We start from the raw sequence: 27,292 nt of genomic DNA on the forward strand, positions 1-27,292 counted from the left end.
ATGCCGATTTGCTGACGTTCTACTCAAAGATGGCGGTGATGAGTACGCCATATTTTTTGTGATGTTCGCGCATTAGGCAAATTTTTGTGAATTGTAAGCTGTATGAGCAAAATGGCTGATGATCCGTGGTTATTGAAGGAAGACAGTTATTTAAATGTGGACACCGAGTGTAAAAGTATAATCTATCATGCTAATCTAAATGTGTTATTAATTACCACTGGCAGTGCGCAAGTATACGTATTTGATGTCAACTCAGGAGTAATTTTGCAAAAGAGTTCTTTATCCGGTAAGCATTGCGATGCGTTTGTCGGATACAAACGAGAATCTAGACTAGTTAACAGATCGTTTCGTTGCACATTTTGCAACCGATTACATTTGAAATTTGTAATAACGCCTCATGGTCAAGGTCGTATACGTGTATACGTCAGGCGGGTCTACAGTTTTTCTGATTTCGTTGCAATTTTAGCAACATGATTCATTGCTTTATTACCAAGTAACATTTTTAACGATCAGCCCTTATCATTCAATGCGTTGTCAAATTGCTGCGATCGTTTGATCGTCTGTTTAAAACCAAGTCCGTTAATGTAGCATGTCTAATCATTCTTTCCTGGACATACCATTATCTCGATATTGTATATGTATTTGTATACAGCATGCCCATCAATGATTACATTTAGATATATATCAATTTATAGTTTACATTGTGTGCGAAATGATTGATAATAGAATCTACAGAACATTCATTACGACCCTGATACTTCAATCCTTTATTTTACTTTCGTAGGAAAATTAAATGGAAAGTTTCAAGGCACGTATTTATCAAATGGTGTAGATAAAATATTGTATACAGATGGGAGAGGAATTGGAGTTCGTAGTGATTACAATGGTGTACTCCTTTTGGATACTCTGTTACAAACGCCTGTCTCAAGGAGTGAAGATACTGTAAAATTGGAATTATTGTTTTCTGAAGCTACTTTGTTATATCAGTGTCTACGTAGCGTAGACATACCAGGCATAGATCATGTGCAAGAAGTGCAGGAAGAATTGATGAATAAAACTTTTGCAAGAGAGGCGAAACGGAAAAGAGGAATAAAAGCTCAAAAAGTAAGTGTCTGCACCGGATGTAAAATCAAATGAATTCGTGACGGATGTGTCCGGATATTAACATACTTCGCTTGATACAGTGGAACACAGTATGTTTGGAATTACCACATGCTTCTCTGAAGCTTGTGTGCTCAGGATTAGTAACAGAATTGACATTCAGGATTAGCAAAGGATTAGTAACGGAAGCAAAGGGTATAAGCAGATATATTCCAGCATTGCCGATTGCTTCTGCCATTACAGAACGATTAAATGGCCTACTGCCAGGCCTGCCATTAGAAGGTCCCGTTGACAAGGCGTTAATGTTCAGCGAAGCAACGCGTCGAGATACTTTCTCAAAATGGCCACATATGAATTACAAGTAAAAACCTTGAGCTGATTACTAGACCGCGGATATTTATACAATGATAAAAGACATATGTGTGCTGAATTTTGAAAAGTGCACTCACTATGTGAAAGCATATATAATATTGGGAGCAACGTGGATGCTATGACGTTTAATTTACAAATGCAAATCATGTCTAGATATTTTATTTTACATAATAATCCGCAGTCTAATCATTATTAGTTGCTCGTAGCTTCTCCCGTATGCCTGTTACACGCACGTTTCGTTTTAGATGGGCTCTGCCCGATCAAATGGCTCAGGCTGGTTTTTATCACCAACCAAACACCAAAGGTGACGATAGGATAATGTGCTTTACGTGCAACATCTGTCTAGTTTGTTGGGAACCGCCAGATGAGCCTTGGTCAGAACACGAACGACATTCCCCGGGGTGTCCGTTCGTGAAAGGAGAGTACACGCAAAATGTTCCTCTGTCTGTTATCCTCGCCACTGCTCCTGCGCGCGAGGTCGGAGACTCCGTAGATTTGATTAGCACTACGAACGTCGCCGGCCTCGTAGCTACAGCTTCCAGTGGCGGGTCCATTAACATTTGGAATGTAACAAATCAATTAAAGGTGAAACATCTGTTTAACGACTGATATGCGCATATTCTTCGTAGAAGCATTTATATTTTATTTCTTCCAGAGGGAAGTATCTTTTTACGTGGATCAGGAAATAAACAACAAAGATTCCGTTCAGTTCGGTTCTTCAAGAAATTTGACGTCATATTTAAGGACGCTTAATTCCGAGACGGATCCCCTTTCTGATTATCAGCATCCAACTTCTCACAACGTACAGGTCACAGCATTGTCCGTGATAGGTCCTCCCGTATCAGAAAACAGCGAAGCAAAAACATCTGGTTCCACACCTGGAGAAGGATCAGACTCGAAGATCAGGCCGTGTGTAGTGTGTGCTGTTACCGTGACAGTTAGCAATTCACCGCAGTTAAGGACTTTAGAGAACGTGTGGGCTGCTTCAACAGATTTAGCTTCGTCGTCGTCTCTTGTTCGCGCGATGAACAGTGTAAATAGTGCTGCCAGTGATACTTTAGATATAATGAAGGTAGCAGGTGATAAGTATACACCGTCGAGATTGCACTATTTAGTATTTTATGATTTCCATCACAAAACCGTGACCACGCAACCGATAAAAGAGGACAACGCTAAAGACACGAAGGCTAAGAAGACACTGTCGGGAACAGGTACCAGTGCCAGTTCAAACGGGGAACGTCAAGAGAACTTGAAGTATCAAGGTATTTTCGTTGGTAAATTTTTTTACGAGGTTCCCGTAATAGAGGACGTAGACTCGGACGTGGTCGGCCCGCATTTCGATGGTATTTTTTCGTCGTCCGCTCTCACCGCATCGTCTTCGAACGGGATTTACTCGAACCCGATCGGTATCACGGTACCGCCGACTTCGAGCTCGTTCGACGCCAACTTTAATCCTATCAACGGTCCGGAGCAGTTCGCGTCAACGTCAGACTTGACGACCGTCAGTAAAAAGAGTTTGGATATCATGAAAATAACAAAGACTGAACCAGTTGTTGTAACGACTCTACCCATCGAAGCTCCCGATTTCCTTAAAATCACGCATGTCGAGCCCACTAAAGATGGAAAACATTTATACGTTGCTATGTGTCCTAATACCGATAACGCAGACTCGCTGACTTCTAATAATAATCAGATGGACGTTGACGAGGAGAGCGAGTTCTTCGCGCAGAAAAGTTACGTGTACTGGGACCATAATGATACACAATCTGATAGACTAATAAATGGTAAAATCCAGGATGATGCGAACAACGCGAATGCCATATTGCTCGTCTACGCGTTGGATTTCTCCGGGCAAGTGGTCAAGCCGTTCTCTGAGCCGGTAGCAAGGCGAGAACTATCCGCGGACGAAGCTCCTGTCGAACACGTGTTTCTACCTCTTCAAGAAAATAATAAATGGACGCTCTCCGGGGAGAATTCTAGCAGGAGCTCCGCCGCCGATTCCGATTTATCGGAACCTATCGGACAAGTGGCCCTAGTATGCAAAGATGGTATTATCCGAGTATTAAATTTAAATTCATTAAAAACTGTTAGCGAGGCAAGAGTAGAAGGGAAGAAGTTTGTTTCTGCAGCCTATTGTAGTAGTAAGTGGTCAATGGATACTTATTTATAGTCTTATTGATAGTTCTTCTTTTTCTTCACAATAATGTGTCTTACAGGTTTAGAGAGATTGTGTGCGTGTACGAAGGACGGTGCGCTTCACTTTTTTATTACCACGGACGAAGAGGATCCTACGGAAAATACGAAGGATATTGAAGATATTAATATGATGTCAACTGAAGAGAGCATTAATAAAAGTACAATTCCTAGCACGTCGACGTCATTCACTTTTCAGTAAGATCGAATACAATATGGAGCTTTTGAATACAATACGGTTCTTAAATCTATCTGATCTATTTATTATTTTTCACAGAGATCAATTAATTGCGCACAAATCAGATTTCTCATATTCGGATTTACGTACTCTCTACGAATTGACACGGTTCGATAATCAATCTCCCGCGTTTGGTGCTACCGTGCCTCCCTGCTGGAATGAAATGCAAGCTCAAAAACGACGTCGTCACCCTCAGCATTTTCATCAATCGGAGGATCAACACCACACTCGAACGTGGCGCTTACACAATGAACGGTAGTATAATAATACATTGGAAAATGTAAATGATACTTCGTTTCAGTATTGACACTGCTTTAAACCTGAAATAATAGATCCACTTGGGACGAGCATATATTCGAATTGACCCTCTCGCGAAGCGCAGCGAGAAACATCGGTCACGTGGATGTACGGTATAGTTTGCACCCGGCTTGTCAAGAATTACCGTCGATCCAGATTACTCTCTTGAAGCAAAATGTTAAAAGGTTGGGCAATAACGAGCCTACGTTGACACCTGTCGACGAAAGAATAGACTTTAATATAGGCAACGAGCAGAAGGGAGAGAATCCCGTGGTCACAGAAGAGTTTCAACGGCAGTATAACACCGAGATTTTATGTGGACCGATCGATCTGCATCGCAGTTTGGACTTGTCCTGGCGTTCTGGTTGTGTCACGTTGACCAGTCCCAAACTGTTCGAAACTAAAGCTAGAACGCTTCTTGTTCATATTAAGGCTCTAATTGATCCTACGAAGGATAGCGTGAGTATTGCGCATCAGAAGTGAGAAATAGAACACGTATGATTAGTCAATTATTTATTTTGCTTGTAGACAACCGGAAAGTCGAAAACGAACTCGTCGGATAATAAACCTCCTACATCTAAAAAGCTAAGAATAGTTGAAGTACGTCGATTCGTGGAAGGCGCAAATAGTAAGAAGTCAGAAGGCTATATTGGTAAGTATAATTTCACTATTTCCTTTTACACGACTCTCATTTCGTTTAATCACATCGTGAATTTTTTAAAGGTTGCGATTGGCTATACGAAATATCAATTACCGTTCGAACAGTGTATCCTACTTCTATACCACGCGAAAGAGCAGAGCGATGCGCTTTATTGGAATCTCAGAGTTGCTTCGAAAATTTATTAAGGGTAGCTTGTTTAGAGACGTCGGAGAAGTAAGAACAACTTTCACAGTAATTACTTGTACATACAAGGTGTTTACTTACTGGAGGGCATAAACGTGGGGTGCATACAAGTCACGCAATCACCCTTTTCGTTTGTGTCCACCTGTAGCTGTATACTTATACTATGAATATTTGAATGTTATAGGTCTCCAGTTGCACAATCAATTGCGTTAGATATCCTCGTATGGATCGCCTCTATTAGATTAACAAGACTACGTAGCAATCAGAACAATGCCAAAATAAAAACATTTCAATTGGAAACAATTCGTTCGGTCCAGGCACGGTTGTCTAGTTTATTAAGAACTTGTCTTCTGCATGCTGGTCGGAGTATAGCGCACAAGTGTATAAAATTAATCATGCTTTGTAACATGTAAGTTGAAGATATGATGGCAGTTGGAGCGAATCGTCCGCAGGATTTAAGATTTATTCTGTAATGTACTTTCAGTGGTTTTTATAATTTAGAAGATCCTCCGTCTCAAACATTCGACGAAGCGTTGGTGTCTGTTTTGGTATCGTTGTTACCATCGATAGTCGAGGTCGAATGGGCTGGCTCGCTCCGATGGTTTCAGCTATTAATTAACAGGACATTGATACGAGATAGAAATCATAGTATTGCTCAACAATGTATTTCCCTCGTACAACAAATAGCAGCTGAAATATCGAATCGAGTAAATCCTTATCATTTATTACTCTCGACGAGGTATAATTGTCTTTTTTGAAGCGAATCTCCACTTCACGATGTCTCGCAATGACAGAATATATGAAATTTTTACAGATTCGGTTTGTACAATTCCCCGTTCGAGACCGAACTGTTCGATTTGGAATCGCCGATGCCTCCCAAATACAGTCCGATGCCCCCCACGTACATGTCAGTCGTGAACGAACAGACCGGGCCGTCAACTGCATCATCAAGTTCCATATACTCTCAGGATGCTATTGATTTAAGGGACCTACTTACACTGCCTACACATCCGACTAGTGAACTTCTGGTGTCTAGCAAGTTAAAGGCTTTATGTTCGAATCACAATATGAAAGGACTACTAGAGGTAATTTATTCACGTTCTGTCTATCGAAGATATCGGCGCTTCATAAGACCGCGTCCGACCGGATCTATGCGATATAATAAAAAAATTGATTGGGAACATTCAGGTCGAGCCTCTTCACTTTACTTGTCTCGCTGCTTCTGAGGGCACGAAGCTGGAGAAAATTGACCCGTGTACGAATACAAGTAACATGTCAACTCTTTACGATAGTACAACTACGAGCAACAACGGCGTACCTGACATCAAGACTATTCATGTAAGTTTTCACGATGCACGTCCACTTTCCACGAATCATTGTCCTCTCTTTCTCATATCGTTGTATCGACGATACCTCTGACCTTTCCGTTTTCCTTCCTTTACTACAAGTTTTATTCTGAACGATTTCATGAAGCATGCGATATTATTTTATACGTCGATACATAAACATGACAACAGAACTCGTGTTGACAAGAAAACGAAATCGTTACACGGAGCGACACTACACGATAAAACAGGCAGTTTGATTACTTCTATTTTATTCGATTGAGGCCAGTTAAGACTGGTCACATGTGCATCAAATTACGTAACTGATATAGATGTTGAGATTAAGTAGAGGGATCATAATTCAGTTAGAAATAATTGTACATTATAGAACTTGGACGCTGGATCGCTAGGAGCAGATGTTCAGGCAAAGCCGACACCTATGTTAAGCGATCTATTTAGTCTATGTACCGGAAGAGCGTTAAAGAAGCCAGCTCCGCAACTGTTGTTCACGCCTGATGATCAACCTGTTTGCGACGAAGCTAACGATATGTCTGTCAACAATCAGACATGGCATAATACACAAAACGATATGCCTAATTCACGTATATTAAGTTCAGCTACCGTAACGAAAGAAAAATCGTCCGTTCAAAATATCGATACTACTGTAAACAAAGTTGAAGACAGCAATTCTAAAAAGGTAGATTACATTAGATAAAAAGTTGCACCTTTTTTACTTTCTGTTCATCAGTTGAACGATTACCTTGTTGTTACCATCAATTTCGTATAGCTTTATTAATTACATATGTAATATATATGCTGTTTGTTAACTGAGTTTATATAATTTATTTGATGTGCCGAATTACACATGTGAATCGCAGATTGCATGACAGCCTAGGATACCATGCGTTCAACGTTGATATATCACTTTTAATATCGTTTAATTATACTGCACATTTTCGAATTCGAATAATTTACAAGATTCGTCGAGCATAGATGTTAGAATGAAATGAGTCCAGTTACACAGGTTCTTATCGTATTATCTCACAATTTATTTTGCTAATCGAACGTACGAACAAATACTTGGACGATACAGAACTGTCTATACCAATTCCCATGAATTTTTTTCGAGCGCAGTACTGATTAAATTGTCTAGATTTTGTTCCCAATTAATGCTTTTAATATTGTACGTAAAGGTGGTTACAGACGAGCGAGACGTGAGGCGTACGAAAAGATTAATCGTGCACGCTTCGTAGTTACGTTCATAGCCAACTTAATGTGAGCGTTACGTATATTCCTTTTTGTACCACGAAATTTTGGGTAGCTGGTTCAATAATATTTCATAAGCAGAATGGTTTACCTGAATGTCTTTCGAAACCTTTCAAGCGTACCATTCTGTTGAACGATATGATTATTTTGCACATTTATGTATTTGTTTGAATGAATGTGACCCAGTTTATTAAGAAGTAGAAGAGCGAAGTAGATGTCACGCAATCGTTGAAGCAGATAGTGTAATAACGTTATCGATTTGTGTAAATTGCAGCGGAAAGATGTTACGCTCCCGTGGGGAAGATTGCTGTCCTGGCCGCTTCAGCAAGCATTGGTGGTGGACCGGATGCATTCTAGCGCACGTCGTTTCGCTATTCTGGATTTCGGATCACCAGTACTTCTGACAGACTTGATCATTCCCTCGTGCAGCGATTTAGCATCCCTGTCTGTAGACATATGGACGAACAAGGAAGAAGTGGATGGTATACGACTGATTGTTGCCGGCGACATCGGGAACAAATCATTGGTCGTATGCGATCTTCAACCACCACCCGTTTGTAGATACCTAAAGGTACTTAATAATACTTTTATTATGACAGTATTAAAAGTATTCGTTTGCTAACGGAGAACTGTTCGTTTCTTTTGAAGATCACAATCATAGGTCGATACGGGATGTGTCCTACTATGTGTAGAATACCGTTAGGGATTTTCTACGGGCACATGATGGTCTTACCCGGAGAAGACTACGCGGAATTAGATAGTAGTTCAACAGCTTTTGATAATACTGATCCTAACGTACAAGCTACTATCGACACGCAATGCAATATTCTATCAGCCCTCGCGAAAGATGTGCAGTGCAGATTTAGCCTAGCTACTGAGAAACTGAAAAGCCTATTGGATCCACTGTTGTGTTCAGAGACTACCAATGTCATGCACATGCAGCATTACCTATCTTTTAGTAAAGCACCTAATGAAATTAAAGAGCCACAGACTGCGAAAATATTGGCTACCTATCATGTGAGTTGAGAACTTGATGCGTTAATCGATACCTCCTACCCATGAGATCGTGTCCCGATCGTTGTAAATGTAAAAAGTAATTTATACAAAAAATATTCATGTTGGATTTTATAGGAATGCATAATGTACCAACATCAACTGAATGTCGTGCGTAGCGTGTGGAGACGATTAGAGTCGTGGAAGGGCTCGCAGACTCTACCAACGATGTCTTTAGCGAATGCACCTACGGACAAGCTACGAGCACTCGGGGAAACTTTGCTCGATATTATTTTGTTCGCAGTATGCGAAATTGATTTGATACCTAGCGTAGGTTCCATCAGTTTCTTCGGACATGTTTCTTTACCGTTCCAGTTCAATAAGGAGGATGTATTCTTCTAGATACCGGCATCGATGTGCGACGTCTTTACGCCAACCGTTTGCGAGAAGTTTTTCCATTCGATCTGCGTGGTGACACCTGCACCACGTTTACAATTACAGGCTGTCGCGCTGTTAACGCGTATGGCTGGTCATCAGCCGTGGTGGGGCAATTTCTTGTCTAACGTTTTAATCAATCTCTATTCGTGGTCATCTAAGCACATATTTCCACAAGACAGGTACGCCGAGAGATTTAAATCTTCTAAACATGTTTAAGATTAAAAAAAAAACACTGTCCTTTTGTATTTTCAGAGTATTTATTTTATTAACACTTCTTGGACGTAAATCGTTGATTGCTGGAGTTAATAGGTCTTCTGTGATAGATGCGATGGTTCGCACATTAGGCAAATTATTGGAACCATTAGCGAACGTTCGAACACATGGTACAAATCTTTTGGACAAAACACTTATTAGCTGGGTGCTGCTTTTTTTGTCAGTGTGTTTAGATACTGTAGCGACCCCGCTTTCTTGCTTGGATGGAGCTGGTGAGAAAAGTAAAGAACAAGGTATCATATTTTTTCTATAAAGAACAACACTGATTGTTCGAAGCTCAAGTACCATAGAAATTTCTTCAACAGGTTTGTTGTCCCGCTGGGAGTTTATTCAAGTAGAATCGGCGATGCAGAGGAAGTACGGTAACGCAAGTCGCTCTCCGGTTTCTTGCAATATGCGTAAAAAACTGCAGAAACACATAATGCATCACAAGCAGCAACTGCAAGAATTGGAGCAGGCGAAAAAAGCGCTCCATACAAAAGCGCAGGTACGAATCATCTCCTTTTTACTTGACATCGAGGAATAGATAAATGTGTTAAACAACCGGTATACATTTTACAGGGACTGTCTAATTTATCGTCCCACACCACTTCATTGTGCAGCAAGATGAAAGCGACATTAAAATCGCAAGAGCAATTCTTTAAGAAGACGTTCAAACAAAATTCTACCAAGCATTTCAAAGATATTTTTAGTATTCGCAAACCTGATGTGCTGAACACTTCCCGTAGCTCGCAATTACCACAAAATCCAAGGTATTCAACGCAAAAGTTCATATGAAATGTGCACAGAAATTTATAACCAACAGTTTCCAACATTCAGTTTCTATTCAAGTTCCAGCAAATCAGAGACGGCGGATGTGGATGTCGAATATATATCCAACTTGTCACATCAACACGTTCTGCCTGTTGCTCGTAGACTCATCACTCTTATTTTGTACAGTTCTGCTAATGTGGATATGTTCCTACTAGCTTGCAAGGTACGCAAACTCGTTTTACAAAGAAATGGTTTATCATGACGCACGTTACCTGTTTATATAAGAATTTCACTGATACCCTATTCGTACATTCGCTTAGTATTACGATATGAACTTACGACTGAAACGTTACTTAGCTTGTAGACATATTTGACGGTTTTTAATACATAACAAGATGCTTTACGTTTATGCTTTTTCTGAAAGCAACTTTTTGAAACTGTTGAATGTTGTGCCATATAGGTAGTCGCTAGGCTAGTGATATCTACACGTCCTGCAATTAGCTTGTGCGAGCTTATGAACGAAGAACTGCTCTTAAAATTAGTCCAATTGGCAACGGGCACCTCCGATGCGGTCTGGATTTCGCACGCAGTCTCGTGCCTTTTGCAGGATTTGTTGGAAGGTAAGAATCAAATTTTATTGCAAATTTTTTAATGCTTTTTATCATCTCCTTTTCAATCTTCCTTAATCGTTTATTATTTCAGGCGGTAAACTAGTTTCAAAAGCATGTTCTTCTCATGAAGGGAGTCCTTCCGATGAAACGTTCGAGCCACTTGTTACCGAGAAAATTCGAACGCCAGATGAAGAATACAGTAGCGTCGCTGAAACGAGCAATAGCGGCGTTTCGCTTGGTAACGACGAGGGTTTCGCTGAAGGTGAAGGAGAAGAAGACGTTCAAGACTGCGTAGTTGTACCATCGGCAGGTGCCTCGACCTCCAAATCAAACGGATTTCTACCTTCACTTCTCGAGTCCGACGACAGTGAATTCGAGGACTTGTTGGATGATATTTTGGAACGCGGGAAAAATATGTTGAAGAAAGGCCATCCACTGCCTAAGAACGTGAATATGTCTGGGTATAGTGAATCTATACGCTTGAGCATATCATAATTAAATTAGAGTCAATTAATCATATCGTTTTTAATAGAATTTCGTTGGCAATGGATGCGAGATTGGAATACGGTGTAGAAATGGCTATAGAGCTATCGTTGAGGACATTGTCTATGTTCAGCATGTACAATTTACCTTACAGCATAAGCACTACGCTGCAGGTAAGTTAATGATTTCCATTCTGTCTGTTAATTCTGTTTGGAAAAAGTTCACTTTAATTGCTCTTTGTCGATAGGTACCATCGGAATCAAACCGATCTTATCCGCAACAACCGACGCCGAAAGCTGAATCGAATTGGAACGAAAAGACCCAAGATGTTTGGAATACCCCTGATACAACATCTGCAAGTTTATTGATATTTACCAGATGTTTCGATAAGATATTCACAGAGCTATATTTACAAGTACGGAGGAATATGAAATGAAAGCACGATTTGGTTTATGCTTGAACGTATTAAATATAATTTCTCATTTCAGAATACGGGAACAAATTTGGAACTTATCCTACAACTCTGGTTGACGTTGAATTTGGACGCTTCCTCGGATCAATCGAGTTCCTCCAATCAGTTTGATCCTTCGCTCACACCTGTCATCCCATTCAGCTCTACAGCCATCTCCAGCCTGATATCTGCATTATCTTGGTAAACATAATTCTATATTTATTTGTACGTCATTTGTAGGATATACATTTCTGTATTATGATTTCTCATCGTATCGTATAGGCACCCAGGCGTCTCTTTGCGAGTATGGTGCCTTGCTCTTCAATGCTTGACTCTGGGAAGCAACCAAGCGTTCCATACGGATCCTACAGAAGCTGCGAACAGCAGACAACAGTTGGATGGCGTCTTAGGTGGAATGGCTGGATGTATAATAAAGGAGTCCAACTTGGGCTTTATGCTTTTGCGTTTACTTTCCGGCAGCGGATTAAACGTTAACGCCGTAGACAAACACTATATCATGGTACGTTTATTACCTTCCGAATTATTATTCATGGATTTGCATGTTAATGCTGTTTTTTATTTGTTTAGGCTGGCCCTACAGTTTGCCAAGCGCTACGAGATTTTTTAGCTAGACTAAAGATGAGATGCGACGTGTTTACGCCCGGTAGCGCCTTAGGAAATTCGTTGAAGGAACTCCTATTATGGGTGATTTACCAACTCGTACAACCTGGCGGAGCACTCTCCACGAGAAGAGGACCCTTGGACGCACAATACAAACTAATAACATCTTTGACAAATTTGAATTTCACAAATACTGATTTGGGGACTGCGATGAGTATAACAGAATGCGTTGGTGTATTAGTTTCCACTTACGTGAGCAGTTCCGGAGGTAATTCTAAAAGCCGCTGTGAGATAGCATCGAACTGTTACACAGAATTTTTCATGAATTTTTCATAACAGTTGAAGCTGAATGCGGAGGTACCGTTGATGTGGCGAATTCATCCGGTGGTTTTGGAGGCTTATTCGCTTGCGTGTTCAGTGGAGATACCAGGCAGGGTCGTCCAGCTTCGTGGGATACGTTGGTCGTGGCTCTTATCAAATTAGTATGTCGACTTGTTCAAACACCGTTGCCAGAGACCGGCTCACCCGATAGCTCGATGAGAATCGATATGTCGGAATCTAGCCTCGACGCTGCATCTGATGTAGGCGACGATCAGATGAAAGCAAATATCTCACAGACCGATGAAAGCAAAGTAGCAGAACAACAATCCTCTTCCCGCGGGCAACAATGCGGATCTAGCAAGCCTCGCGTGAGATGCATTGCAGACACTGGTACGTAGAGAAACGTGATTAACGTTGGCGCAGCTTCTGATGTTTAACAATTTTATAGTTTTGCAACACGAGCCTACCATGATGCGATTGCTGGGCGCTCTCGGTCATAGCACCGGCTCGTCTTTAGCTATGCTCCTCGGAGAAAGTGCCGGAGCGGGGACGGCAACCGAACTCGGCGATCCTGCTTCGATACCGGATGCCACGTTTCAACTTCTAACGACTCTTTCGAAGAAAGCGAGCAACCGTTCCTTAGTCCTAAATCCGCTCTACCAATATCTTTCTTCATCATGCGGACAAAGGGAGCTGGATCGTCAATTGGGAGTCATGCAGCTGTCCGAGCCACTTCTGTGGTACATTCTGAGGGTTCTGGATAACGAGGTCTCATTGGCGATGTTCACAGCGATGGGCGGCGTTAAAGTACTCTGTGAGAATTTGGTGAAATCGAGCAACAGTGGCAACGCTACTTCCTCCTCGCCCGGAGTGATCGCGATGGTAATGGAACATCTTTCGAACGTTCCAAGCGGATTACCAACCTCTTCTTCGGGCAGCAAGAAGTCTGTGAACACTTTGGAGACTTATGAAGACGGTCTGCTGAACTTCGCACCTTTAGGGACGATATCTTGGTTAAATCCAACCGCGCAATCAGCTGACGTTCTTATACAAAGTTCCACACCGCATAAACGAGCACGGACGGCCGCCTGGCTTTACCATTGCTACCCCGACGAGGCTTGGGTCGACCTTACGATCACTTTACCTTGTGCCATACTACTGAGGAAAGTCGAGTTGCAACCGCATCTCACGTCTTTAGCCACGTGCCCGTCGGCCGTTGCTATTGAGGTCTCAAGAGAAAGCAACAGTCCGCTGGCTCCCGTTTGCCCGCCAATGCCTACGGCAGGTTTGACGTTCATACGAATCACGTTGTCACAACCGGAGGTGGCAACGTCCGTACTCGTGCGTTTGTACAAACCGCGAGATTCGACGAACATCAGTTTGAGCCAGATAAGATTATTAGGTACGGCAGCATTCGGCGAAATTAAAACGAGTCACGATGCTATCGACGAAGAGCAACTCACTAAAACGAGTCTAGGCTGGTTGCGATTGCTCCATCAGTGTTTATCCGTGAGCACGTTGAACAGCAACCTCGCTGTGAAAGTGCTTAATTCCGCGGCTTCGGTCGATGGATTTATCGAGGCGTGTTGCAACCTCCTGTTGCTCCCAGCTCCGTCTCTTTTCACTCCAAATCTGGAAAGGGTATTACTGCAACTAGGCTTGCACTCTCGAGAACTTGGACTTCGTCTTATTGGACTTTTACTAAACAACAGGTCCACTTCGTTCTACCAAGGCATCGGAACTACACAGGAAACGTCGACCGTTCAACTAGTCGTCGAGTTACTCCAGCAGCTATGCTCGATTCAAGATTCCAGCACGGAAGCTCGCATGATCGCGGTGCTCTCTTGGCTTCACGCGTCAGCCGTGAATGGGACCTCGCGGCCCAGCAATAGTCCCAACGTTATCAATCCACCTGCTGTATATATTCATTGTGTGTCTTCCATCATATGGGAAGCTCATCAACAGCAGAATCTCGATTACGATCTTCCAGTTCTGTTGTCCGATGATCTTTTCAACGCTCTGTATCAGTGGACTCTGATCCTAGGTACGGGTTCGGCCCTGAAACAAGCGGTGGATTCTGTCCTTTGCGCGTTCTGCTACGTAAGACCGACGTTGTTCCCGCTACTCCTCCAGAAAGTACAAATATTGGTACCCAACATGGCCACAGTTCATTCTGCGTCTATTTCGGACGATCGTAAGGAAAGAGAGGGACAGACGGACGACAGAAAAAGCGAATACAATGGCGAGGAATGGTACTATCGTTACGTATTGTCGGAATATAAACGATTAAATTTAACGGAAGGACAGCTGTTGACAGTAGCTGCGGCTGCTCGGTCCCCGCCGGGTATTCAACAACTAATAGATTCCGGACTTCCTGCTTTATTGACCGTCTTGATCACCGACTTTTGCAACTTGGAAAGCACGCGACAAGAGCAGCCGCAAAGTAGACGAATGTCTGCGGAAGACAGTATGAGCAGTAGTTTAGGAGGTTTAACGGACAACGATAAAGTCGGTGAATCTTCAATGGATACGAACAGCCACATGGGTGGATTATGTATGACTGAGCCGGAAAGTATAGCGATGGTGTTGGAATTCTTGACGCTCGTATGCTCCGAAGGCAGAATGCGGGATTGGCTCGGGAAAGAGGGCCGTGGATTTTGGTTACCATTGCTCTCTCTCCTCAGTAATCGACCTATAGAAAATCCATCTCTGTCCTCGTTGAGGTGTTCGAAGACAAGCATCTCGTACGCTTCGTTGGAAAGCGCGATGATCAAATTCTTATCGAGATGTTGTTGGTGCCACCTCGAGAATCAAAAGTTGTTAGCTGAATTATTAACAGACGTCATATCTCAACAACGAACGACCTCCAGCACGCGGTATCTTCACGGAATTTCTGGTTTCACCAGACGATTGATCCTGCAATTATTACTGGAAGGTGAGAAAGTGTTAGTATCCGTGACTTCCGATGCACCGATGAAAGTTTCGAACACGGCGGCCAATTATAGTATGCTGTCTATGCCTCCGCATCCAGCTCATCCACTCGGTCATTATCATCAACTATTGTACATGTCCACTCAGTCGACGGTGGCAGATATATTGCAGCAAGTATCCGGTACATGGCTTTTTCTTCTGCTACCAAACACGTACAAGAGTAACGAGATTGGAACGAGTAACAACCGGACGAATAACAGGGAGGTTTGGGAATCCGAAATTCGTACTATGCTGGTAGATGCACTTAGCGTAGCAGCCGGAAATACGGCGAAGGATAAGAGGGCTAAAGAAGCGTCGAATAGATCGCAAGCCCGAGGTCCTGTTATGAGGAGGCCACGACATTCTCCCGAATGCGCAGCAAGTACTAGCAAAACGTCGGCGAGTAGTAGTAATAACGTTCAACAGAGCTCTAACAATTCTGCCAATCAACAATATTTAACACATTCGTCGCGACCGAACACTCCCTTGCCACCGCAATTGACCATCGCACAACTCCTGGCTATCGCCGAGGACAGCGGAATATCATTATCAGAACCTTGTCTACATCTTATATTGCGTCAACGTAATAAAGATTCGAAAGAGGACATAACGAAACAGACCGACAGCGAGTTACTGAATTATAGAAGTATAGAAAGCTCGTTAGGTGTGTTCAGTGCAGGCGGTGGTTTAGCGGTACTTGCGAGGCATTTACCGTTGATGTACAGGGATTCGAGACCACCGCCACCCACGATACCGTCACCGGAGCAGACGTGCGACGATTGGGTCAAAGTTACCGACGACGATGTATGGGAAGTCGTCGCGGTGCCACAAGAAGGCGGAAGCAACACCACGTCGTGGGCATCGTCTCCGGCGGCGTACATGCCACCGCATTCCCTCGCCGCCTTCGGACTTTTCCTCAGACTTCCGGGTTACGCGGAGGTGTTACTAAGAGATCGCAAACGGGCACAATGTCTTCTACGCTTGGCCTTAGGCGTTTCGGACGACGGCGAAGGAGGCGATGTTTTGACGTCGCCGTTAGCTGCGCTGTTACCAACGCTGCCGTTCCAAGTTTTGAAGCAACTGCTCGACGCCACTCCTGTGACCACCGACGACGGTCTGCTTCTCCGTAAAACTACCATCGAAGTGGGTGCTATGCTTCTATTGCTGAATTGCTTGGCTGTATTTACCCATCAGACGAGCTCGAACGAGAGCGCGGAGCAGAAAGCTGGTGGAAGTCAGGGCGAGGCGGGACGCAGCGACGACAATTCGCATTTATATTGGGCCAAAGGTACCGGGTTCGGTACCGGGTCCATCCAACAGTCTTGGAATGTCGAGCAAGCTTTGATGCGGCAAAAATCCGAAGAGGAACACGTGACAGTATTATTGCAAGTACTGGCTAGTTATATCGGTACTGGTGGTCAGACCCAAAGAGAACTCCCACTCTCGTTCCCCGATCTGTTAGCCCGATCGTGTTTACTACCAGCCTTGTCATCATACCTGAGGAACGACTCGGTACTGGACATGGCGAGGCACATTCCTTTGTATCGTGCTGTACTGCAGCTGCTCCGAGCTATGGCATTGTCGAGTCAATTGGCTCCTCTGCTGCTACCGAGAGGCGGTAAATCGACCGAACCGTCCATCGTGTCGCTGCTTTCCAGCATGAAGGTCTGCGTCGACACATACGTTCACAAGATCAACCGCACCAGGAACAACAAGTCAAAAACGGTGTTCAAATATCTGGACGACACCGAGCAGGACGAAGGTCTAGCGACGTTGATTCCCGACATTCAAGAAAGCGCTACTATAGTGCAAAACGCTACCTCGAGATTGTCGGGAATCGAGGAAGAGTTACCCGGTCCCAGTCCCACGTCTCTCGAATTGCCTTTGCGCTCCATCGAACAACGATACATCGAAGTTATGAAGAACTTACAGTTCGACACGTTCGAAATGATCACCGAGAATCCGGAGGCTGGCGGTTACAAGTTCGCCGTGTCTTATCATTTCGAGTCGACTATGAGGGCAGCCGGCGAGAGAAGTCACCCCATGAGGGTGAAGAGATTAGCGCAGGAGGCAGTCACGCTCTCCACGGCGTTGCCTCTATCGTATAGCAGCAGCGTTTTCGTCAGATGTGACGCGGACAGATTAGACGTGATGAAGGTACATATCGAACGGAATGCAATTGACTAAATCGACAAGAATATTAAATTATTTCTTGTTTGCATAGGTACTCATAACAGGGCCTGCGGAAACACCATACGCGAATGGATGCTTCGAATTCGACGTGTACTTCCCTCCGGAATATCCTAACAGTCCGATGTTAATTAATTTAGAAACTACTGGACGCCATACTGTACGGTTCAATCCGAATTTGTACAACGACGGAAAGGTCTGTTTGAGCGTGCTGAACACGTGGCACGGCCGTCCTGAAGAGAAATGGAATGCACACACTAGTAGTTTCCTGCAGGTAAGTGCCTGTCACCGAGCTACCGGAAATTAATTTAAATGATCGATCTAACTAAAATATTCGCTTGCGTATAGGTCTTAGTATCGATACAGTCGCTGATCTTAGTATCGGAGCCTTATTTCAACGAACCAGGATACGAACGGTCACGGGGTACAACGCGCGGGGCTCAGTCTAGTCAAGAATACAACGCGAACATTTGCCAGGCCACCGCCAAATGGGCGATGCTCGATCAAATTCGCAATCCATGTCCCTGTTTCAAAGAGGTGATTACGGCGAGCTAGTCTACTCTATCTTTTCTTCTTCTACTTCTTCAAATTACAGCATCAATTATGCTAAATCTACTAACGCTTACAGGTGATACACACTCACTTTTGGATAAAGAGACACGAGATCGTTGCACAACTGGAAGGATGGATAAGGGATATGGAATTGCACGGATCGGATCGCAGATTCGGCCGCACTCTTTCTCTAAACGCGTTAGCTTTAAGAGTAAGTAATAAGCCACGTTTCATTTCGCGTTATCATGTATCTGGTTTGACGTTCGCCGAAACGAATTGTTATCGCTTGTTGCAGAGACACTACAGTCTGCTGAGGGAAGAGTTGAGCAAGCTACCAACTCCCGAAGGTCTAGAGGATTTGGTAGAACCGCTCGCGTCTCCGGGCTCGCCGATCGAACTTTCCGGGATGCCGGGTACACCGAGCACGCCACCAGGTGCAACGAGCACGCCACCAGGTGCAACGAGCACGCCGCCGGGTACAACGAGCACGCCAACGTCGACAGTGCAACCGAAGCTTTTCACACCGATCAGCAACTCCGTTGGTCCCATCGGCAACGCCAGTGCCAGTAATCACGTACATCACGATATCGACACGGACGTTGAGATGGAGAAGATGGTTTCGAAAGTGTGTGAATAGCTAAAGGATGTTAATAGACATTGTTGGACATTTTGAAAAGTCTATATTGTTTGTGTTAATCGACGAACGAAAAAATTAACGGGCTGACCCGAGAGGCGAAGAGAGGCGGGAAGTCTTAGTACTGTGGTCAAATTTTCAGTTGATTGACGGATGAATCAAGATGAATGGAAAACTGATCACTAGTATCTTTCCGTTGAATACATTTGACGATATAAGACGAAACGATAATTCGAGAGGAACGAAGAGGATGCGATGAAAATAGTATGTGTGAGTGTGTGTGAAATGTGAAATGGATGAATCGGCGAGAGAGATTCGCAAGTGTACCTATGTAGAGAGTGCGTGTTCGAAGAGAGGAGAAGAATGGAGAGAGATTGACGAGATGCTAATAGAGAAAACGATAAGCGCGGGATAAGTAGCCAACGATTAAACAAAAGTAAAAGAATCTAGTATGAATGTGAAAAACTCTTGTGTAGTAGATACTCTCTGTGGCTACTGCTATTCTATATGTATGCTGCATTCTACTACTTCGTATTACTATAAGTAACAACTGTTATTCGATATTTATTATACGTGTTCCTCGTTTACGTAGCCGGTATCCCTCCCTCTCTATCATGCAATGCGACTGACTTTAAATGACACGCGAACCGGGTTCCGGTAAAGTGGAATGAAAAACGAGACGGTTTTGATAACGAGCGCGATACGATACGGAACAACGATACGAAATTCATTTTATCGATCGAACAGCTACGGATAATATCGAAATAAACAGACGAAATCGCGCGCGATCGCGGACAGCGTAATTACACAGACCTTCTTCACGGCAATGACGATTTCGTGCCAGTCGACTAATTTTATGACCGCCGCTCTTTTCGTTACGGACAGTTCACGATCCCGTTTGTTCGTTGCGCTTTTCATATTTCCGTTGTGAATCGTCTCAACTGTTGTTTAGCTCAGCGTCGCATTGCGCTCAATTCGCGAGTAGAGATGATAATAACGATGCAGAAAATTGAAACGCATAATGCAGTTAGCACTTGATACGTGTGCGCAGTGTGATTTAATATATTTATCGTGCCTGCATCAATTGAAACGGTCCGCACTTGTATTTTTTACAGAAGATAAGAAGTAGATTAAAAAACAAAAAAATACAAAAATCACAAAAAAAGGAAGAAATTACGCGTTCGGCGTTTGGTTGAAAATAGTTTCGAGAAACGATCGAACATTTTTCAACACCTGTTTCCTTTTCAGCGATTTCATCGAATAACGACAAGACCAGGTTTTATTTCAAAGCTGCTTTGCGTTCTATAAAAGTTAAAAAAAATAATAATTGACATTTGCCTTCGAGCAACGATACGTTTTTCTTTTTTCAATTGTTCTTTCTCTTTTGTTTTTAATATATAATTTCTCTTTTCCTTCTTTTTTAACTGATTAAAAGCGAAAACAGTGGATCAATACACAGATCTGATAGTTTCGCATAGATAAAGATAGAGCTGTGGATATTCGGATCGATCCGAAATACCGTTGCATTTGATAAAACGATGTTTCACGAAAAAGGAGCAAAAATAAAACGGCGATGGTATTATCTAAGGCGCAGCAACCGTAGCGTCGGCGATTAACGAAAACGGGACACGCGATTCGGATTCCTGCTCCGTATAATTAGTATTGCCCCGTTCTCTAATCAGCGAGATATAATTACGGTTAGTTGTAAAATTTACTGGTCGAACTTTTTTGCGCCACCAGTATATCGATGATCGTTCTTTCTGTAAATAATCGTGACACGAATAACTATACCGTATTACCAGTAAATGTTTGTAATTCCGAAGTAACTGGATAAACAAAAAAATGCTCCATTGTAACGTATATTATTGCATGGATTCCTAAGCAATGAACGAAGCAAAAACAAAAAAGTAACACGTAAGATGTACGTAAAATGGAAAACGTGTTAATAGTTATTTATAATAAACGATTATCACGCCAGTCTTCGCCTTGTCTTTTATGCCAAATGGTAGCTGTACGTATGAGATTATCAATTCTCGTTCAGAGGCAATATTCGCATTTCATGTTAAATAAATAGTAGGACATTAAACGTAGTAAAAGCACGCAGATATAATTCAATTTCGCTGCTGGTATAACATTATTTGATGTCTCGAGAATACCTATATTATCCTCTCGTTTCGCTTTACCTCCAGGCTGAAAGATTTATTCGAGTCTCTTACCAGCTGCGTGAGATATATGTACGGGTGATTTTGCAAGCTTCCCAGATGCGAGGAGATCTGATTTATGTCAAAATTCTTCGCAGCGAAATTAGAAAAATTGAGAGGATTTTCTGGTCAATTCGCGTACCGATTTGTCAAAGGGGCGAGGGGGGGGGGATTTATACCGCACGTGCGATCTAGTGTTGCAAGATTTGAGGAATTTCAGTAGGAGAGAACATTCCTCGATTGTGAGAGTCGAGAGCGGTATAATTTTGAATTTCCGCGCAGTCACGTGATCGCTCACGTGACCTCCCACTCTACTGACTTGAGCGCCCGCCATCTGCTTTTTCTTCTCGTATAAATGCGACGTAGTGTCAAGTGTTTCCTACGTATTTCGGCATACCGGCGTTTGATTTTAATCCTTAAAACCTTGAGTGCACGTAATTGTTACTAGTTTGGATGGATTTATTGCTTCACGTAAGTGTAACTACTGTTCGTTCATTGTTATTTGTACTATACTTTCGTTACTAATGCCAATTAACAAAGACGCGTTTGCTTAACTACTTGTTGAACATCCCGGGATATACAGCTTGTACTTTCGCAAGTTATCTCGATATTTTTTCGAAATTCTTCTTGTTTTCGAACTGTCATCAGTTGAATTAAGAGTAGAATTTACTTAATTCGATTAGATCGTTCTTCTTTGATGACTGGCTCGTTTCTGGCATCCCTCAACTTTTGGCGGGTTCTTGACATCCTACAACCCTTGATGGAAGCAACGTTTTTATTGCAGTGAGTTATACGCTTTTAAGTTCCTCCGATTACTCAATCATGCCGGGACGAAAGGTCCAAAACGGCACGGGTAATTGGTTGTATTTTATACTTGTTGAACGAGCGTTTATATGACCCATTATATAATGTTTATGTGACCCATAATATTATTTTAAATGTTATTTTCTTCTAATACATATGAGTAACGAATGATCACACGTGAAATGTATGTATCAGATTCATTCAGAAAGTTAATATAATAATTTGCTGTAGCGGCTAGTCTTGCTAGTCGATTACAGGTACGTACACATTTCAGGGTGTGAATCTGTGTATGTTAAATACACGCGGTACAAAAACGCGGGTGTGGGGTCGTCCCGAGACGGCTCCTGCAGGTCCTTGCATCCGAGTAAATGAGAGCCCGTACGTACCGTCGTGCCGTGTGAGTCTGCTGGTTTGTCTGTTTTACCTTTCTTAAATATGTACAGGAGGGTCAGGCAGGTAATTGTCTTCTTGTGCGCCTGTTAGCATATAAGTAAGTAGGACGGGGCAGGTTGACCCGCTTTCAGTTCTTGCTGTATTCAACCTGTTTCTGCAAATTTGCGTTCGATCGATCGACGGTAAAAATTGTGTTCACGTAGTCGATTCTCTGAATACCGTTCTTGGGTGACGGATCTTCGTCACTCGCGGTTGCGGACGCGATGGGATCGAAACGAAATGCATTCGAGATGAAGCACGCTTGCATACACAGTCCTGTGATCTTCAGGATTATCTCAAGCCGCGCTTTATTATTAGAGTTGCGGAATCTATAATTGTACTTATCTACAATTAAAATTGTAGATTCATCAGATATGAAATGATTCAAGTATCAGTCGACCGTTCGACAAAATTGAAAGAAGCTTATCACATTTGCGTGGGGAACGAAGAAGGGAAAAAAGCATGTACTTTGCGTTGGATTCGATTTATAACGTTTCTCAGGCTGTAACGCGGTTCCCATTTGTAACGTAAGAGAACATGGCAGAATTGTTCCCACATTACACTCCGTATTAAACGTTGCCTACCAGAATTTAGTGTGTGTGCACGTACCGCGTATATCCGCTCGGATGCGTGCCGTCGAGCAGTTTCGTACAATTAAATCAGTGCCGGGAGCACGCCGTTCAACGTGCCATCGCACATTCGTAATCATTTTAGCATAGTTCGTTCCCGTCGACGAGACTTGTTTTCACGCCCGTCGATGGACAGGTTGACTTCGTTTGAATCTTTCACCAAAATCGTTTACCAGTTAACAAGACGTAATTGAAGTTGAACGAGGGACGACTCATATAGAATTCATTGAAACGGATTGGAATCTCTTAAACAGCGTTTTTTATTTATGTGAAAGATCGTGCTTTTATAGGATAGCAATTTCAGATACGAATATTGTCAATGTTTATAATTCTTTAATTTCCGTACGGTCCGAGAACGCGGAGATATTAAACGGAGATAGGAGAGGGATGGGGACACACGTAAAATAGATATTTACGGGACAATTGTTTACTTAACAGAGCGAAACACGGTCAAAATGTGCCGATATTAATTCCGTTTCCGAGAGTTTACGTTCATCGATCGGCTAACACGCTGCATCTCCGTTCGTTTAAAATTGTATAAAACCGTAAACCGATTTAAATTACAAACAAGGTTCCAAATAGAAAAAAAATTCTTTCCATCGTCGGTTCTTTTATCCTCTTTGGACGGTTCCATTCCCTTGCCGTTTAACCGTGTCTCCCCGAGGCCGGAATAAGATAAAACATCGGCTGGTACGTTGATTTAAGCTGACGCGATCGTTTCATTAGACTAGAGCTCGTCATGAATTTCAGGAAGGCGGCGACTGGTAAAAATTCAGGCCTGCCGTTAATCCTGATTATTCGCTATCTCTTGGAACGTCATTATCGCATACAATTAAACTATACAACGTGACTGCAGAGAACGATAGAAAGGGTTTAATGAATCATGCGTTCACGTTAATTAAACAAAACTTCGATACTTGGATTGAGATGTGTCGTCCAATTCGATGCATCGCGTTATGTATTGTAACAGAATTTGGTATCGCGCACACGAGTTCGGAAATTATCCTTCGGTCTTTGCAACGAAGTCCGCGGCGATCCGCGATTCGTTTTCTAATTGGAAACAGGGGGAACACCGATATAAACGGACGAAACGTGATTGAATAGCGGCAAACAGGGATGAAGTATCCCTGAAGGACAATTAACAACGCAGCTGTATCTGACACTGGCTGGGTCGCGTCTACTACTCGATCACTCCACCATGACGGCTTTTCAAAACGCAACCCCTGTTCCCCGTATTTAAACCTCCCTCCCTCGCCCTCTCGGGCATTGTACATCGCGTCGACGTTTTCCCGATGAGATTCGTCCCGATTTTGGTTCCTGAGGGGCCAGTCGTTCCCATGGCACTGGCTAAATTTTTGAATACCGAAATAAGACTGTCCTGCAACTTTCTTGAATGTATTATGAAGAAAGCATGCGTAAGTTCGCAATCGTGCAGTTTTATTAAAGGAGCGACATATCGTGAGAGATTAAAGATGTTCTGTGGCACAAGGAAGAATAATGATCGCTACGAGGAGAGGAGAATTGATCCTCATCTTCTTTTTTGTCAAACTGTCTTCTCACGTTTTATCCCTACCTCCATTCAGCCTGTTTCGACCAGAAGTGCTCACTTTCTCTCTCTCTCTCTGTTTCTCACCAAAGGACTTCTCCTCTCGCAATCTCATGACGGATCTGACTTATTGCACGACTCCCCAACAGCTAACCCGTCCTGAACAGAAAAAGCTGTGCTCTTTTAATGTCGGGTCGACCAGCGAACAAGGGAGGAATTCGCAGGTTTTAATGCGTTCTCACTTGTGCTCGCGTAAAGATTAGGATATGATATTACTGAAATCTCTGGAGAGGATGCTAAAATGTGTAGAAGAGGAGAAACGAAAGCTGAAGAGACACGGAATTAAGCTCGCTTATCATCTTGAAAACAACTCATCGGGATTTATTATTCGTCGCCCTTTGTTCCCGTTGTTCGGGCAATAATAACCCGGAGTACATAAAAGGAAGAGATAAAGGAATTCTTGAGGAGAGGACGGTAATTAAGGAATCGATGAGACGACCCAGTTTTTTACGCAAATTCCTGAACGCGGGAGGGTGCGCTATACACGATGCTCGTGTTGTTTCTGAATATTCAGCGGTTACTCATTAAATGCAAAGGAGCTACGAAACCGGAAGTAGCGTCCCGCGTCGGAGAGTTGCCAACTAAATAGAAAAGTTTCTGGCTGCGTGAAACCGCACGCCACTTTTCGTACCTAACTCTGTTCATCGCGCAACAAGCTTGCCCGTGTTCAATGGCCTCTTGAAATGCTGCAAATACGAATTCTCCGTTTGTTTCATCGCGTTTCGTGACCAAGCGGAGGACGAATTCAACGAGAACGATAAGATAACTAGAATTACAGTTTGTACGCGTTTGGTTTAGTTCCGGGATAGGAAATCTTTTTTATATGAAAGGTCGGATTGAAATTCTGGAATAGTGGGAAGGCCGTAGGTTCCTCGTGGCTCGGTTCTTTTTTAAGGTTTACTCGTGTTTAGTTAATTCCATCGATGGTTTCATCCCGGAATCGATTCACTGCAATTTCTATTCGAAATCAGTGGAGTAATTATCGACGTGTATTGGCCCTAGAGAGGAGCAATGCGTCTGCTCTCTATTAATGTTACTCGCGGCCCAGCGATGCGTTAAATGGAGCAAACGAGGATGTACAAGCGACACGAAGAGATGGATGGAAACAAAGAAGAAAGGAGGCGAGTTCTATGCCGGGCCGCTTTCGCGGCACTCTATTCCAGGTTGGCTAACTTCCGGTTACTCTACTTCCGACTAACGACCCATCTAACTTCGGGACGCGTTCAAAGAGTGGACCGTAGGACGTCTGTCGCAACGGCTGGCGACGATGCAATTACTCGGGCCGCACTTCGTCCTCGTGCAACTAGCAATTTCCAGCGATGGCGTTAACTGGAACTCTCGCTGAAGGAGAGGAATCTTAATGAAATTGTCAACCATCGTTACGTTTCATCGCCCCCGCCTCTATCTTATGATCTACATAAAGATCAAGTAAAAACTGTGATCGTCACCTCTCAGGAAGCAATGCGGCAATTTCAAGCGGTTGCCAGCGGGTCGTTCTCGGAAATTACTTGTTTAGGAATACCCAGTTCAGTCTGATTAATCACGAATGTTTAGTACAGAACCCGTTATTCCGGGACTCTTAAAAGATCTCCGCATCTCGAAACAATGTATGCAAGTGGAGCGTAACCGACCGCGTTTAATTGGGTCAACATGACTCCGGGCTCGTTTTAATTCACGGTTCCGTCCTCCGCCAGAGGGGAAACGAACGAGCTGGAGGGAAGGTCAACTCCCGGGACGCGGACAAAAGACGAGCCAGAAGTGGTCGATTTAAAAGGCTCGATTCAACGGTAGACAGGAGGCGGGAAAGTCGAGTCTCCAGAGCATTTGTGGACGTTTCGAACCATTAGGCGAGGCGGCCGCAATTAACACCGTCGCCCATCGACACCCGCAAACCCCATTACGGGCCGCCTTCCTTGTTTCCAACCCTCTTGTTTTTCCTCCGTCTAACATCCCGACGAATCCTCCGATTCTCGATTAACACTTGTCGCACAGACTTCAGAGAGATTACCAAACTCTTTACGTTTTATCTCGGACTCGTTCCGCTTCGTACTCCTTCCGTTATCTAATTCGTGTCTAAATCTTAATTTGGTCCACGCGTTAAGGTCAGACGTAAGAATTAATGCGATAATTCATATAATAATTGCTTTATTACTTAATGCAATATTTGCCAACGATTCATACAATATTTGCTATAATAATTCATGTATCATTTAAATGTAATTATGCAAATGGTTAAAGCCAATTTAGAAGAAGAACGTAAGCAGGTGGGAGAGCGTTACGCTTAGACTAGAAATATTCGTCCCCGGCGTAACAGGGAACACGTAGCGAAAGTTGGACGGATCGTCCAGACATAGGGTCGGAATAAGCCGGAAGTTGTGGATACCGGGACCGCCGCGATAGGAGAAGTTACGTAGCAGCGAAGTAACTTCGTCCTATCCCGGCCACCTCGTTTAACACACGCTCTCCGTGTGCGCGTTGATGTATAATTAGTTTCGTCCAATCCCCCTTCTTCAACCCTTGTTCTAACTTAAATACCAACGTTAACCGGTTCCATCGATGATATTCTGGACAAACTAAATATAGAATTATGTATTAAACGTTCTCATGTACATACGTCTAAGTAGAATGACAAATCAATTGCATTTACGGTTTAACACTAGAAAGACTGAAACTTAGTATATACCTATATTGTCC

At 43.2% G+C, this 27,292-nt stretch overlaps 1 protein-coding gene across 2 annotated transcripts; it reads left to right on the forward strand.

The window, feature by feature from the left end:
- The first annotated feature begins 23 nt into the window (after positions 1 to 23).
- Bruce (BIR repeat containing ubiquitin-conjugating enzyme) lies at positions 24 to 20,906 on the forward strand. 2 transcript variants are annotated; one of them, XM_018027598.2, is made up of 36 exons: positions 24 to 286; positions 785 to 1,104; positions 1,185 to 1,462; positions 1,719 to 2,058; positions 2,129 to 3,614; positions 3,690 to 3,864; positions 3,944 to 4,159; positions 4,237 to 4,660; positions 4,730 to 4,853; positions 4,925 to 5,075; positions 5,230 to 5,454; positions 5,530 to 5,784; positions 5,860 to 6,130; positions 6,234 to 6,383; positions 6,759 to 7,067; positions 7,911 to 8,207; positions 8,285 to 8,653; positions 8,768 to 8,959; positions 9,032 to 9,246; positions 9,320 to 9,573; positions 9,646 to 9,827; positions 9,902 to 10,092; positions 10,172 to 10,316; positions 10,554 to 10,713; positions 10,796 to 11,165; positions 11,237 to 11,360; positions 11,435 to 11,602; positions 11,676 to 11,839; positions 11,921 to 12,158; positions 12,227 to 12,527; positions 12,599 to 12,970; positions 13,029 to 17,707; positions 17,775 to 18,014; positions 18,089 to 18,277; positions 18,369 to 18,503; positions 18,588 to 20,906. In XM_018027598.2, the coding sequence occupies exons 1-36, from the start codon at positions 103 to 105 to the stop codon at positions 18,927 to 18,929; spliced, it is 14,235 nt and encodes a 4,744-aa protein (XP_017883087.1). In that variant the 5' UTR covers positions 24 to 102; the 3' UTR covers positions 18,930 to 20,906. The 2 variants fall into 2 exon arrangements, with proteins under 2 accessions (XP_017883087.1, XP_017883088.1); XM_018027599.2 differs by lacking the exon at positions 6,759 to 7,067.
- The last annotated feature ends 6,386 nt before the right edge of the window (positions 20,907 to 27,292 follow it).

The sequence above is a fragment of the Ceratina calcarata genome, unplaced genomic scaffold (assembly GCF_001652005.2).
Source record: "Ceratina calcarata isolate Rehan_Ccalc_2016 unplaced genomic scaffold, ASM165200v1 scaffold428.2, whole genome shotgun sequence".
Classification (NCBI taxonomy): Eukaryota; Metazoa; Arthropoda; class Insecta; order Hymenoptera; family Apidae; genus Ceratina; species Ceratina calcarata.

Coding starts and splice junctions, on each gene's coding strand:
- Bruce (XM_018027598.2), top strand. CDS start 103: ATGAGCAAAATGGCTGATGATCCGTGGTTATTGAAGGAAGACAGTTAT. Junction 1,105..1,184: donor GAGGAATAAAAGCTCAAAAA/GTAAGTGTCTGC, acceptor CGCTTGATACAG/TGGAACACAGTATGTTTGGA. Junction 10,317..10,553: donor TGTTCCTACTAGCTTGCAAG/GTACGCAAACTC, acceptor TGTGCCATATAG/GTAGTCGCTAGGCTAGTGAT.